Below are 15,122 nucleotides of genomic sequence, written 5' to 3'. Positions count from 1 at the left end.
GACACTGTGTGTGTGTGTGTGTGTGTGTGTGTGTGTGTGTGTGTGTGTTGGGTGAGTTGTTCCTGGAGGCTCTGGGATGTGTTAATTGGAGAAACATCCCTCCGCAGGGAAAGCGGAAAGTGCTGAGGGCCAAAAAGTATGCTAACAAAGCTAAAGGTTTGTGTGTGAGGGGAAACACATAAACAGTGTTGTTATAGGTAACAAACTAAATTTGTTAAAATCAGTTTCAGTAATTGAAATAAAACTGAAACATAAATTAGATGAAAAACTATTTTTGAAATTCTAAAATTAGCCTACTAAAAATAAAACTGAAATAAGAACTAATTAAAGCTATATAGAAATAAAAAGTTTCAACTTTGCAAGAAAACAGTGCAACAAAATTACTTGATTACTAAAAAATAAAATATAAAAATATAAGCTTTTACAAAATAACAAATATTATAATAGTATATAAATAATAGGCTAAAATAACACTGATGCATATGTATGTACATATGTATGTAACTAATGCATATTTTCATCAACAGAATAATGATATTCAGAGCTGAAGGCACAGATAAAGGTAAGCCCATCTTTGCTTTCTTACACAATTAAATCATTATTGATCAGTTAGCATTGTGGCTTAAAATTCTTACACATTTGAGTGTTTAATTTGACATCTTTAAAAAAGCAAAGCAAACAACATAAATCATATGACAAAACAAGAGCTGCCGACAGCCTACATAGGCAGCTAGCTTCTAAGGGAACCTAACTGTAATAAGTAATGCTAGGCAGCAACTCTGTGTGACACGACTCAACGGATTTTGACGTTAGCATGTCGCTAAGCTAACAGCGCAACTCTCTAAAAGGCATGAAAACACATAGCACGCACGTATTGAGTACAATAGCCCACTTTGAATTATACTGAACTCATTTTAAACAACACTAAATGAAATACAAGTATATTTAGACTTTGTTTTTCTTACTTCGTCCACCATCTTGGATTTTCTTCACTGAACTTACTGCAATGCAATCTGGGTTTTCTTACTCCAAGAAAGATAAATGTGATTCTGCCTAAAAATTTAGTTAAAACAAGGTATTTGACACTCATATAGAAACAGATGTTGGGGAAAAGTGCTGGCTAAAAATAAACTGTTCTGAAAATAGGGTTTTGCAGCAATGCCATAAAGAACCATTTTAGGTTTCCCGAAGTGAACAGTCCTTAAAAGAACCACCCCTTTTTCTTAGTGTAAAGAACAATCTAAAGAATGTTTTCCCACTCTACTCTCTTAATAATAAAGGTTCTTTATTGCATCAGTGGTTCCATGAAGAACCTTTAAAATCCATGGAACCTTCCATTGCACAAAAGTTATTTATAGTGGAAAAATGTTCTTTAGTTTATTCAAACATTTTTCACACTAAGAAAAAAATGGTTCTTTTAAAAACTGATTACTGAAAGGTTCTTTGTTTTTGTTTTTATTGCATCGTTACGAAAACCTTCTCTTAGAACCTTTATTTTTATATAGTATATTGTGGAGTGCAAAGGTTTCATGGATGTTCAAGGTTCTTCATGGCCACTTACTATCCTTATCAGAGAAATATTTTTTGGATAGATACACAATGTATCTGTGTGTACATTGACTGCTCACTTTCTTATTTAACTCTCAGGACTTTCCAGAGGGAATCTTGGCTGAAAATTGTTGCGTAATAATAACAACAGGACGCAATTTTCGTCATCGTTGATTGGCTCGTTGGGACTCGCCGGAATCCTCTGACAGCCAATCATCTAATTTAACTTTCTGGAAACTGAACTGGAATTAGTTCTGCTGACAAGATCAGAGGTCAAAGACAAATCTGAGTTTGTTAACCTCACTCAGTGCTTTTAAGGACACGTTCTACCAGCACCTTGCTTCTCAGGACAATGACACACAGTTGTTAATGACAATCACAGAGCAATGAAGATGCTAAAAACGTGTTTCTGAGCTCAACCCTATTCCCTCACGATGTTGCTCTGTACGTTTATTAAGAGGTTTCACAAGGGTCAAATGGTTTTCAAGGGGGAAATGGGACTCTTAAGGCACTACTTATGCACTCACGAGTCTGTGTTTTTGTTCTTTCGCTCTTTCAACATGATACATATCTTTTCAGACATTCTCCTCTAGTCTTAAGAAAAAAATCCATTTTGTGAGAGTAATGTTTGCAAGATAGTTAAAGAGGTACATGAAGTGCCTTTGAAGGAGCTTGTTGCTGGTCTGTCAGGTGAGTCCTCTTAGTGCTTCAAGCCCTGCACTGTCTTAAAATGAGTGTGTCTGTGCTAGCAGCGCCTGACCTGAGAGAACTCCGAGGACTGTGTAAGTAGGCCAGCACTCGCACTTTTTAGCATCAGGTCAGCTGGAACTCACGCTCCTGTGACACAGGGGAGAAGAGATGAGGCGAGAAAGACAGAGAGCGCTTGAGCCAGACTGTGTCGCAGCAGGTGCTGAATGAGACACCGATTCCTGAGGGATGGCAGGATGTGAGCCGACACTGTGAAACTCCCATCAACTCACTTTCCTCACTCCTTAAAGAGACCCAGAAAGAAATACGGTTGTTATGTTGGTCCAAACCTGTATACTTGTGTGTGTGTGTGTGTGTGTGTGTGTGTGTGTGTGTGTGTGTGTGTGTGTGTGTGTGAGAGACACAAATGGAAGAATTTTGAAGAATGTACTGGTCATTTTAAGGACTATAAAAGCATAATTAAAGTAATATAATTATATATTTTAAATTTAAGTTTGGGGTCAATAAGATAAAAAAAGTAAAATAAGTCTCTTATACTCACCAAGTCTGCATTTATTTGATCAAAAATACAGTAAGTAAATATTATTACAAATTAAAAGAACTCTATTGTAATATATTTTAAAATGGAATTGATTGTTTTGATGGCAAAGCTGAATTTCCAGCAGCCATTATGTGTCTTCAGTGTCACATGATCCTTTAGAAATCATTCTAATATGCTGAATTGCTGCTCAAGAAACATTTCTTATTATCAGTGTTGAAAACAGTTGTGCTTAATATTTTTGTGGAAACCATGATTTTTTTTTTTTTCAGGATTCTTTGATGTTCAAAGTTAAAAAAACAACATTTATTTGAAATAGAAATCTTTAGTATATCTTTACTGTAATTTTAATCAATTTAACGTGTCAATTTATTGTTAAATTAAAGTATTAATTTCTTTCAAAAAATGAAATCTTTCTGACCCTGAATTTTTATATTTATGTACTGTACACATACACATATATTGTAAGAGAATAACAAACTCTAAGAGCATATATGAATGTATGAACCTTTTTCCCTATTTTTAGACATAGAAGGGAATCAATTTTTCAAAAGTGCATTTGCACCCGTCCTCTCTCACACACTTCTCAAGTGTGTGAAAGCTCTTTCACACATCACAGATGAGAGATTCTAAAAATGAGCGTGTTTCTCAGGTGCAGCTCTCACCAGCAACCTCACATGTAATGCAGTAGTTTCTTGGGAAATATTTTAGTACGAACCCTTTTTTCTGCTTCTTGAGTGGCTACAGTGCCACCAGCGACTCTCCTGAGTGACTGTTCAAAGGCAGAATGTCAGGTGTGATTGTTCCAGTGATTTTACTCCGTTGTTTGAATAGACTTTTTAAAGATGTGCTCCCCCCCCAAGAGAGGTGTAGCACTATTGCTCTGTTAAAACTGCTCTTTTTGTTTGAGCATCCCAGCAGCAACACTGGCTCAACCAATGGCGTGAGTTTAGGCAGGACCTGTCATTTGTCTGAAAACTGGCAGAGGAGGAATGTTACTAAAACCTGATTGAAAATGGTAAATTATTATTATTATTATATTGTAGTTGCTATTGGAGCTGTTAATGGCACATAACATCTTTAAATAAAAATTTCTCACACAATTTCAAAAATAATCTGGTAATTTAACATTTCCCTTTAGGGGAAAAGGTGTCACAGCTTTTAATGTGTCTTGTAAAGAATGAATTTGAAGAAATTGATTAAAAATGGCATTTCAAATCTCAGTTAGTCAATTATGTACTCGGGAATTCTCAGAAAACTGTAATATAGTAAAATGCTAATTTAAGGTCATTCAGTGCAGCATAAACATTATTTACATAATACTGTCATCTCAAAAGGTCAGTTAATGATGTTAGTAAAAGTTAAATTAATGTGATTATGAATTTGAAAGGAGTTGTTGTTCAGTACAAGTCATGTTAAACTGCCATATTTGTCACAGTCTCTCACAATCAAAGTGACTGGGTTCAGTTTTGCATGCAGTATGAATCTCTATCACCTGTACTTGTTCTGTAATGGTTGTAAGCTCTCATAATGGACTATTTCATTCTGAACCTGGCACAATGAGCTCTCTTTCTCAAATGTGCTCTATGGCCTAACATTAGAAAGGGATTGCGAACAAGCAGTTTCCGGTGCTGCATTTCATTACTGCTGCCAATGTCAGTTTGTTCTTTTTATATCAGACCCTTTATGTTGGATTAAAGAGACACTTGCAAATAAGACTAGTATAGTACTTACAATTATTATTATGTATTGTATTAAATATATTACAGTTGTTACGTCAATATTGCAGGGCAAAAATAAAAGGGTACGTATTATTTGTTATTGTATGTGACTACATACATTTTTCAACCCATTCTCTTTGTCAGTTGTCAGAGCTCTGCAGGAGTTCTGTGCCTGCAAGGACACTCAAGTCTCACTGGTGCTCCTGATGATTCAGTGAAGCTCAGACTTCAGCAGCAGTGGGAGGCATCCTAACCTTTCCTCATGGCTGTGTTTGGCACTTTAAAGGCATCTTTTCCATACATTATCTCTGACATTTCACATAGACTAGTCTCACATGCTTACATCCCTGTGGGATTAGAAAACCCCCAACAGTGTGACTTGCAGAAATGAAAATATCTCACACAGTCTAACGCGATTAAGGAATTATATAAGGAATTATATGCTTCATCTATGAGTAGTATAGCTTTAATATATTTATCTAAAGTGATATAATCCCAATGCATTTTATGCAATTACGCCTTTATACCATAAGGTGATGCCATAGTGCCATTTTAAATGATAATGTGTCTCAATTTCTTCATTGACCTTGATTAATATTACATTATGGGCTGCTATGGGCGTTTGTATAAACCTGTCAGGAATAATATTTTATGATAGACAGTTAGCTTTTCAATTATTAAACAGTTGCTTGGTTGTTGAAGGACATTCTTTGCGCTTCAGACTCCAATGAGCTGAAAGATTTCAGTGCTTGTTAAGGAATCGCAAACATGTGGAGTATTATATGTCAGATTTGGGCACTAATTGGCCTTTCTCAATGTCCTGAGCACAGGCCCGCAGATGTAATTTTCCCCTCTAACCCACATATAAGTGCACCAGGGGCCCAAGAGACGGTGAGAGTGATAACACCCTCAAAATAGACACGGAGAGTTAAATTTGGTTTTTTAGGTTATGTGCCTCCTGATTAAAATACACTGCTGCAGACATGGATGGAGATAGTGAGGTTCAGCAGAGCTGTTCTGTTTACCCAGTTAAAGCAAGAACTTATTTTAAAATGCATTTAGTAACATTGCACATGTTGTTAAGCTATTACAAAAGATGTTGTGCACTATGTGCTATAAATGGCATTATAATACACATATGTTCAGTAATACCCAAGTATTTACCTAGTTTAGAGTCAATGACACACCAAAATAGTTGTATGCACAGCTTGTGACGTCAGTAACAATTATGAAAGGATTCCTCCTTTTTAAAATTATATTATTTATAGTTAAGTTTATTACCTTGAAATATTAATCTCATTCTGATGGTACACTGACTTCTAGGCAAATGGCTTCTGTTTATTTCCAACTCTCCACTGCCAAAGTTTGTTTTTGAAGTACATAATTCGACCGGGTACGAAATTCCAGCTACATCAATACAGCTATCCACTGTAATTACCATAGTGATGTATTTACTGCCGTGAACTCACTTAACTGTAGGGGGCTCTAAAGTCGTAAAAATAAACAAAACTGCATCCAGTTGCTTTAACTATCCACAATTATATAATCAATTGCATTTAATTATAAGTAGGCCTATTTAGCATAATTTTCCCCCCTGCTGTGCGCAATCTTATCTGGACAGACAAGTCGCAACCCTTCAGTCCAGCACTGCTGATCTATGTCTGTCTGGGAATAAAAAAAAGCCTTCCTGCGTTTCTGAAAACATGGGTTGCCGAGTTCATTTCGCATTGTTGCTATTCTCAGGAAACCATTCATTATGGGCTATTAAGATGTTCAGAGCTCAAAACGGCCACTCTTGCTAAACACACATGTCCCGTTCTCTGCAAATCTTGATTGACTAGCATCAAACTCTCATTTTTCGAAAACCTTATTTTCTCCTGAGGAAGCAGAGAGTCGAGTTCAAAAAGCAGATGAAACTGTGCATTCTTTAAGCTGAATTATTGCAAATGTGACCCATGACCTTCTTAATGAAGAGGAGAAATTGGGAGAGGAGGAAAGAGAGGATGATACATTTCTATGAATTATCAGTTTTGTACGTTTAAATGCCGAAAATACGTAAGTATTTGTACGTTTAGATGCTGAAAATGTCAGTTTTAGTACCTGTAAAAACTTATATATATATGGTAAATAAAATAAGTAATTTGGCTTATTTCAGAAGTCAGTGGCTCTCTGCCAATCCTACAATAAGGAGTACAGAGGATTATATCAGCTGCACAAATGAACTATTAGCCTTATTAGTCTTTGATTCATTGAACCGAAAAGTATAAAGCTTTGTGTGAGATTAAGATTGTTAAAGTAACTAATTGTTTCACCGCCTTAATATTATGTAATCTGTGTGAACTGTAAGCCTCTTGAAGGTTTAGTTTAGGAATTATTTCTGTATCATACATAGGCTATCAAGCTCTTACATCACAGTATTGCATTATGGGTTGCTGTGTGAGTGTGAGATGCACAGTGGATTCATGAAATGGAATGAAACTAAATTGAATCAAAAAAGTGAAAATCTGAAAGATGCTTATCAGGTTACATCATTTATCTGTCTTCTCCTGGGTTGAGATATTATCATAATGCACATTCTTCCAAGATCCCAGTTAATGCAAACCAGAAACCAGGTCTCTATCTGCAGGCCACTGTCTTAAATGTTTCTCAGGCTTTTTAAAGCATATCCAAAGACATTTCTTATGTAATTTTGTGTTCGCTGATTGGCATCTCAATTAAGTCCCCCTCAGTATTTCCACGGGTTTGAGACTGTTTAGTATTAATTGAGTTTGACCCTTACAGGGTCCGTTTGGCACCCAAAATCCAGCGCCAGCTGGCACAACTGCATCTTTACAGAAAAAGGCCAGAATGAGGGCACTTATGTAACCAGAGAGACTGGGACAGCAGCGATTAAAGATGATAACAGCTCTGATGGGCCAGGTAATAATCTCTTTGACAGTATATTACAAGCCATCACTTCTACCCTCAGGTATGCGAGTTAAAAAAAGAGATAAGGTCAGTAGTTATGCATGACTAAATTTTATGAATTTTTTTATAGAATAGTATAAAGAATAGAAATGACTATTTAAGCATTTGTTGTCATTTTGTAAGCCATGTTACACAAGTAAGTGTGATGCTGAATATCAGCTCAGTTGTGATTTGGCTGTATACGGATTGATTCCAAGTGTGCCATTACTTCTATACAACAGTTCACAATACAGGAATTTCATCTAGCAGCATTTTGACTCGGTATAAACCTACCAGTTGCTCTTTGTCTATTTTTTTTGTTGCTACTGAAAATATTTCCAAACAAATTCTAAGAAGAATCACACTTTGCAACTCTGAGCAACACGCAAAGTTGCCTGTGTCCGAACTTACTTTAAACCATAGTAAACGAAAAACAGTATGTGAAACAAGTAGTTTGTCTCAATTCATAGTATTCATGAAAACAGTAGACAAAAAGTAACCCAGATGACCTACAGTACATTTTCCGGTGAGATTCTGAAGTATGCATCCAGTCAAATCTGTCAAATCCGATTGCCCAAGATCTGCAGGCTGGCTATGACTTTCAGCAACTCATCCAGACTGTAAATCAGGGCAAAATGTAGGAAAATATTGTGTAGTGTATTCCAGCCTCACTCTGCAGAAAGAATCACTGGAATATCCCCATTACAAGCACAGACAAGCAAACTGTTACAAATATTGAAAAGTCACAAAACAGTCACTTTTAGAATACTGTCAGCCAATCAGATTTGAGGAACGGAACTAACCTTTGCACAGTTTTGCATAATGGATCCTATGTGTAAGTTCAGTAATTTCATTTTAATGGCAATGAATAGGTTCTTTTCATTGCCATTAAAGTGAAATAACTAAACATAAACAGGAGCCTGAGGAAAAATGCTCATTTTAGAAGAATTTCAAATGGCACTTAGAGGCTTTTGCATCTGAACTCTTCATATATCTATATCTATAATTTATAATTTTATTTTTTTATTTTTTGGGTAACACTTTAGTATAGGGACCAATTCTTACTATTAACTAGTTGTTTATTAGCATGCCTAATATTAACATATTTAGCATGCTTATTATTAACATATTGGATATTTATTAGTAGGCCTACTTATAAAGCACATATTCTGTGTGACCATATTCTACATCCATAATCCTACCCAATACCTAAACTGAACAACCACCTTACTAACTTAATAAGCAGCAAATTAGGAGTTTATTGAGGCAAAAGTTGTAGTTAATGATTTGTTAATAGCGAGAATCTGACCTGGTTTTTTGTTTTGTTTTTGTGAAAATTAAAAGTGGTTCCAATAACTGATGCAACTTCATAAAACTTGAAAATGCCCAAAACTCTCTCTTTTCATCATCTGGTGATGCATTCAGTGTTGCCAGGAAAAGGCTGAGCATTATTTATGTAAAAAAGGTTTATTGCACCTTCATTTCCCTTTAGTTTATGTAAGTGTGTCATGTTTTTATGTCATTACTGTTGTTACAGAGCCCTATGGCATCACACCTGGTCTGTACACTGCCCACTCCCCAGTGATTGACCTAAATGTGTGCAGCTGGCAATGATGTAGAATACCTTGTTTCAGCAGATGTTATGTAACACTCTTTGGTTTGAACATATGCACCTGTACATATAGCTCTGTGAACATGTCTAAGCCTGCAAGCTCACGTCATACAACGTGTTTGACTAAAATGTGACATACTTACAACACAAAGTCTTTTAATGAGAGCCGATAAGGAAAACAGTTAAGCTAAACTGTGAGATTAATGGCGGTTGATAAAGATAAGCATTCCATAAACAGATGTTCCACAGAGATTTGAGTTGAAACCGGAAACCAAAGCCTAATTTGCACACTTTGTCAGATCAATTTAGATGGTTACAATGGATGTTTATTATGTTCATGGTTATTAATTTCAAATCTAATTCACAAGTAGAAAATCGGATTATTGTTTGGCTAAATGCTGTAAAGGCCAACTTAGATAAAAGCATTTACTTGTATATATCTACAGTATGATTCTTTATGTATATATATATATAAATTGTAATATTAAATTTTACCTGAATAATTTATAAATATTTAATTTGATATACTGTAATTTTAGGTTTTTTTTTTTTTTAAAGAAATTAATACTTTTATTCAGCAAGGATGTGGTAAATTGATTAAAAGTGACAGTAAAGACGTCTATAATAATAAAGGGTTTTTATTTCAAATAAGTGCTGTTCTTTTGGTTTTTCTGTTCATCAAAGAATCCTAAAAAAATTATCCTGGTTTCCACAAAAATCATGTGACACTGAAAACTGGAGTTATAGCTGCTGAAATGTAAGCTTAAACTACAATAAAATGAAGCTTTGCCATTAAAACATTAACTACATTTAAGTTAAAGTAAAAAAGTTATTTTAAATGGCAATAATACATACCATTACTGTTTTACTCTATTTTGATAAAAAAGCAGTAATCTGTTTTTTTAAACATTGATTTTACCTTTTTTTATATAAGTTTAAGATCAATCATCTGAGGGTCCAAGAGACCCCACAAGTCTTCCCAAGAGGCGACTTTGTAACTTCTCACATTGGCAGCCCTGTAACCCAGCTGCTTACCACAATTTGACCCTTAATTTGATTTTGCGTCACATGGGGATGTCGTCAGGGTGGGACACTGGCCTCTTGTTCGCATTGCCCGTTCTATTTGATCTTAGAGTGGCAGTAGACACATAATTCACTCACATTGCACTGAGATGTGTGTGTGTGTGTGTGTGTGTGCGATCACTCTGACGTAATACTGTCCATGTGCGAGCTTAGGGTGTGACTATAGCAGAGGATGAGCTGGCCGGAGATTGTCTCTCAAAGGCCAAACATCCTTCCTTCTTCCTCCTTACGACAGCACTACAGGATTTCCTTCTCACCTCTGTGGGAATTTGAAAGCGTTGGTGGCTGCTCTCTCCCGTCGTTCTGACATCTGATTTCCTGTATCTCTCATCCGTTAAATTAGGAGAGAATCCGGTCCTAGACAAGTATGAAAGTACAGCATCGACCTAAAGTGGTGTGGATGAACAGGATCTCCAGTTTTTTCCTCCCTCATCCTCTCATTTTTCAGTCATGGGCCTTATAATGGTGCTCAAGTTCCACTTGTCTAACTAGTTCCATTGTGCTCTAGTATTGCACAGTAAATGTGTATTTGACCAATATTTCGTATCACTCTCAAGGCTGTATTGTCTGTTTCTTCTCATGTAAAATAATTTAACCTGTGCTGAAAATTCTTAACCTAATTTGGTGTTCCTGATAAAAAGTGACTGGCCTTTTAAAAATTACTTGTAAATACCTCATTATGCTATATTATCACCAACTCTTGTTTTCTTTCGATTAGCACAGGTTTTGTATTTCTTTTTGGAACTGTTATGAGCTTATGCACCTCAGTCTTTCATAAAAAAGATTAAATCCAGTATTTGGTAATAATATATCATAAGAAATTTATGACCAATTTTTTTGTAGACCAGTCATTTTTGACCGGGAACACTACAAGTGTAACAAGGTGGGAAAAACCTCTCCAAAAAGTACAAAAATTATATATATTTTTTGGAAAGTTATTATCCTGTGTGAGCAAAATCAGTAGGTTTTAGTCCAATGCCATAAAATATTTTTTTTGGGAAATCGAAAATCATCTCCAGGTCAAAATTATTAGAACACAACATGAGAGTTAAATCAGTATTTCATCTTTTTTTTAATTTATTTGGTAAAACATTTTTTTTAGCTGTGTAATAGGAGGTATAATATAGAATTTCCTTTTTCCACTTTAAACTAAAACACTATAAAAAGCTATTTCAAAAAAAAAATCTCACTATGACTTTATAACTCACAGTGTGACTTTTCAATCTTGCATTTGCAACAATATTTCCCAGTTGCAACTTTATATTGTACCATGTGACTATTTCTTTATCTTAAGTTTTATTTCGTAATTTAACATTTAGCCAGTCATTATAGCATATCCTGATTTTGCCATAATGACAGGCTTATCCTAACCATTTATACATTTGTTACAGGGTGTGATATTGTGATACATTGTAATGTAGGATGTGATTAAAAAATCATGACAAACCCTATTGCACACTTTATCTTAAGATGAAGAAATCTGGGGAAAAACAGCTGTTTGTGTGGCCATTTTTGTCAGCAGTGTGTGAGTGAGCTTGTGCGTCTGTGTGTGGCCCCTGAGTTGTAAAATGTTTTGCAATCCATGGATTAAACAAATTAAACCGTGGCAATAGTCAGTGGAGACCTCCATTTCACTTTCTCACTCACACATGCTCATAAACCTGTGATAAGCACTCATTGAAGGCTCATATCTGTCACATGTAAACATGGCAGCAGAGGTAAAAGATTCTTACATTTAGTTCAGAATGAGTCGTCAATATTTTTCTCAAATGTTGCAAAAAAAAAAAAAAAAGACAATTTGAAGGGTCTTGTTCAGGAGTACTAACTTTGAACCCATTGTGAAATCTGTGTGTGGAAATTATTCAACCTCAGATGAAATTCCAGATTGTGGATTCCAATTTAAATGATTGGGTTCACCGTGGAAATTTGCAGAACAACGATGAATGTGACCACACTGTTAAACACACAGACTAAAAGTCACAAACTCATGAGTTCTTCATATATTTGCATTAAATGTGAACTCTTTTAACTTATGGCTTCTTTAAAATGGTACTTGTGTTGCATGATACTGAAAGAAACAGCACTGTACCAGTCAAACACATCTCCCCATATAACAATACTTTGAAAAACAGCACAGACTGTATGAATGGCCAGTAACATGGTTTGTAAATATTCAATGTTCATTTTATTTAATAAAGCACATTTAAAACAACTTTAGTTGACCAAAGTGCTGTACATAGAGCATAAACCTAATTACAACATTTTAAAAAAGAACAGACCTAATCGCTGCATTAATATTGCATAGACTTGAAAACAACAGTAAGATGCGTATAACCATACAACAACCCAATATCATTAAAAGCACGAAAGAAAAGGTGAGTTTTAAACAGACATTTAAATTCAGACACTAGATGCAGTTCTACAGTGAACTGCGTCTAATTTGGGACCGGCAACAGAGAAGGCTCCATCTCCCCTACTTTTTAGTCTAGTTCTGGGAACCCGCAATATGTGTGTAGTCTGAGATCTGAGTGTTCTGACAGGATTGTGGACCGTAAGCAACTCTGAAAGATATTGGGGAGTAAGACAATTTACAGCTTTATAAAGCAACATTTTAAACTCAATGCGGTACTGTAGTGGTAACCAGTGTAGCGAGCGTAAGATAGGTGTAATATGAACCCATTTGCGAATGGTAATATTGCCACGATTAGCTGTAATGCAATACAGTACAGCCAAGTGCAAACTGTATTATCCAGTCACATGCTATCATTCCTATCATCACTGTATTACATTCATGCAAACCACTGGTTACCCTCCGTCAATGTCAAATACAAATGGAACATAAATAAATAAGTAATGGATTAAAGTGGAAAAGCCATGTGGGTTTGCTCTGGTGCACAGGATTCAGAGTCTGAGCATTTTTCTTCTCTGTGGGAGTCTGTGGCCTGCAGGCTTGCTGCTGCTGATTTGGCTTCCTGGGAGGTCTGGGAGGTTCGCCTTCACTGCCTCGTGTTCTGGATGGTCACGGGTGGATGGAGGCTTTACTCTCTGCACGTGAGGCTAATGTGAGCTAATGGAAGGAAGCAAGAAGGAAGTTTTATTTTTAGTGTGTGTTTGAGTGATGCTCAAATAGGCAGAGGCATGTTGTTGAAGTTGAAGAGCTTTATTATACCTGGAATAAGCAATCCATTAGCATCTCTGTGGCAGTTACTTTACTTTTTTTTTCTTTTCTTCTTTACACTTTGCAGTGAATGTATGCATTAGGTATATACTGGCACTATACTCTGCTATTTGAAATGCTGTTTGCCTTTGCTCATGACATTCAGTTCTCAATGCAACTGCTTCAGATTCAGCCATCTAAGCTATTGTACATTTAGTCTGTTGTTGAATCAAGACCATCTAGGACCCCAATGCGATTCTGTTGGATGAAGGAACTTTTTATGGGTACAGTTAAATCTTACATCATTTTATGTACAGTTTGTTGTTATAAACTGTTAATACGACTATTAATGTCTTTTAAATTATATGTAACATATAGATTGTGAAGTTAATAGTGTTTTTTTTATTAGTATATACGTTTTGAGAACGTAACTGTTCAGCATACTAGCTTAGCTTAGACAGTTAGCCTGTTAGCTTAGCGTATTCCCAACACAAAGTGTTCATTTATGGCATATGTTTTTGTTTGATCAGACATTACAAATGGATACCAACAGATTTCTTAAATGGACTGAAACGGTTTGTTTATGACACCATAAATGTGATTGATCAACCTAGACCCACAGTAAAATGCGACAGAAGAACAGTCCCAGTTGTTCACTAGCGACTATCCTGAGCTGTGATGTAAAAGGCAGGAAAATTTGGCACACCCCTAATATACTTTTTCAAGAACATTGTAATGCTTACTTTCAGATTTGTGTGACTGTCAATCAACTGAACTCACCTACCTTCATCTTTATAGCACTATTCGGTATCTGTGATTTCATGTTCCACTTTGGATAGTTTTCGGGACAACGAATGAATGCAAAACTCTGCTCAGCATCACTGTCAGGGCACGTTGGCTTGAGTCCTTTGTCCATATGTAAAGGCCTAAATTTAGTTCCACGGGCCTGATCTTTCCGGCCCAAAGAAAATGCGCTAAACCCTGAACAAACAGAGGTATATCTGCGACCCTTCAGGCTAGTAGAGTTCCGTTTTCTTTGGGTGGCCATTGTCAGAGATCAGCTTACACACACACACACACACACAGTCTCTCACTCTCATGCCTGCAGGGAGGAAAATGTCAGTTGCAGATCATTGTTTTTTAAGCTTTTTCAGTGGTTTTGACAAGCCGTTTTTTTAATGTAAAGAGCAACTACTTCTCTAAGATTTTGATTAGTTTGAGAATTTTTTGGCACTTATATAAGGCCCTCAGTGATTTAGATGATTTCAACCTAAGCTGATTAAAAACCTCCACCCACCGTTAAACCCGTCGACTGAAAGTGTGGTTAGACTTTCATTTGGCTTCACACTAATTCTAACTGCCTTGCCGAATATCTCTGAGATATGCTTTAGTGCCAGTGTGTGTGTATATATATATATATATATATATATATATGCATGACTGACTCACGGCACGGGACACATCATTACTTTATTTAAAATCTACCTAAATGAGGCCAGAGATTCCAGAGAGCTGAAATTAGATCCATGTTACATAAAATCTAATTAGCCTCTAGCCTTTATTACTTTCGTGCATTTTAAGGTCGGCACATATGAACTACCGTTTGCTTCATTCAAGACTTTCCTGGCCTGACCCACTTTATGAGAAGCTGAGCATCTCACGACAAACTTCATTGCCCCCCCCCACCCCCCACCCCCCCCACCCCCACACCACCCCACACACACACCAACATCTCTCACACACACACACCACACACACACACACCACACACCAACATCACACACACCACACACCACCACACACCACACC

The 15,122-nt window shown here is 36.2% G+C and overlaps 1 protein-coding gene across 1 annotated transcript in view; it reads left to right on the top strand.

The window, feature by feature from the left end:
• The window catches only part of LOC107587185 (overexpressed in colon carcinoma 1 protein homolog), a 5,370-nt gene extending 3,395 nt beyond the window's left edge, over window positions 1-1,975 (top strand). The window contains exons 4-5 of the mRNA XM_016274852.1: window positions 528-562; window positions 1,648-1,975. Coding sequence (XP_016130338.1) covers window positions 528-532 — 5 coding nt within the window. The 3' untranslated portion in view covers window positions 533-562; window positions 1,648-1,975. The remainder of the gene's footprint in view (window positions 1-527; window positions 563-1,647) is intronic.
• Window positions 1,976-15,122: the final 13,147 nt, after the last annotated feature.

The sequence above is a fragment of the Sinocyclocheilus grahami genome, unplaced genomic scaffold (assembly GCF_001515645.1).
Source record: "Sinocyclocheilus grahami isolate Dianchi unplaced genomic scaffold, SAMN03320097.WGS_v1.1 scaffold90.1, whole genome shotgun sequence".
In the NCBI taxonomy this organism is placed as follows: Eukaryota; Metazoa; Chordata; class Actinopteri; order Cypriniformes; family Cyprinidae; genus Sinocyclocheilus; species Sinocyclocheilus grahami.
This window is presented reverse-complemented; position numbering and strand designations above follow the sequence as displayed.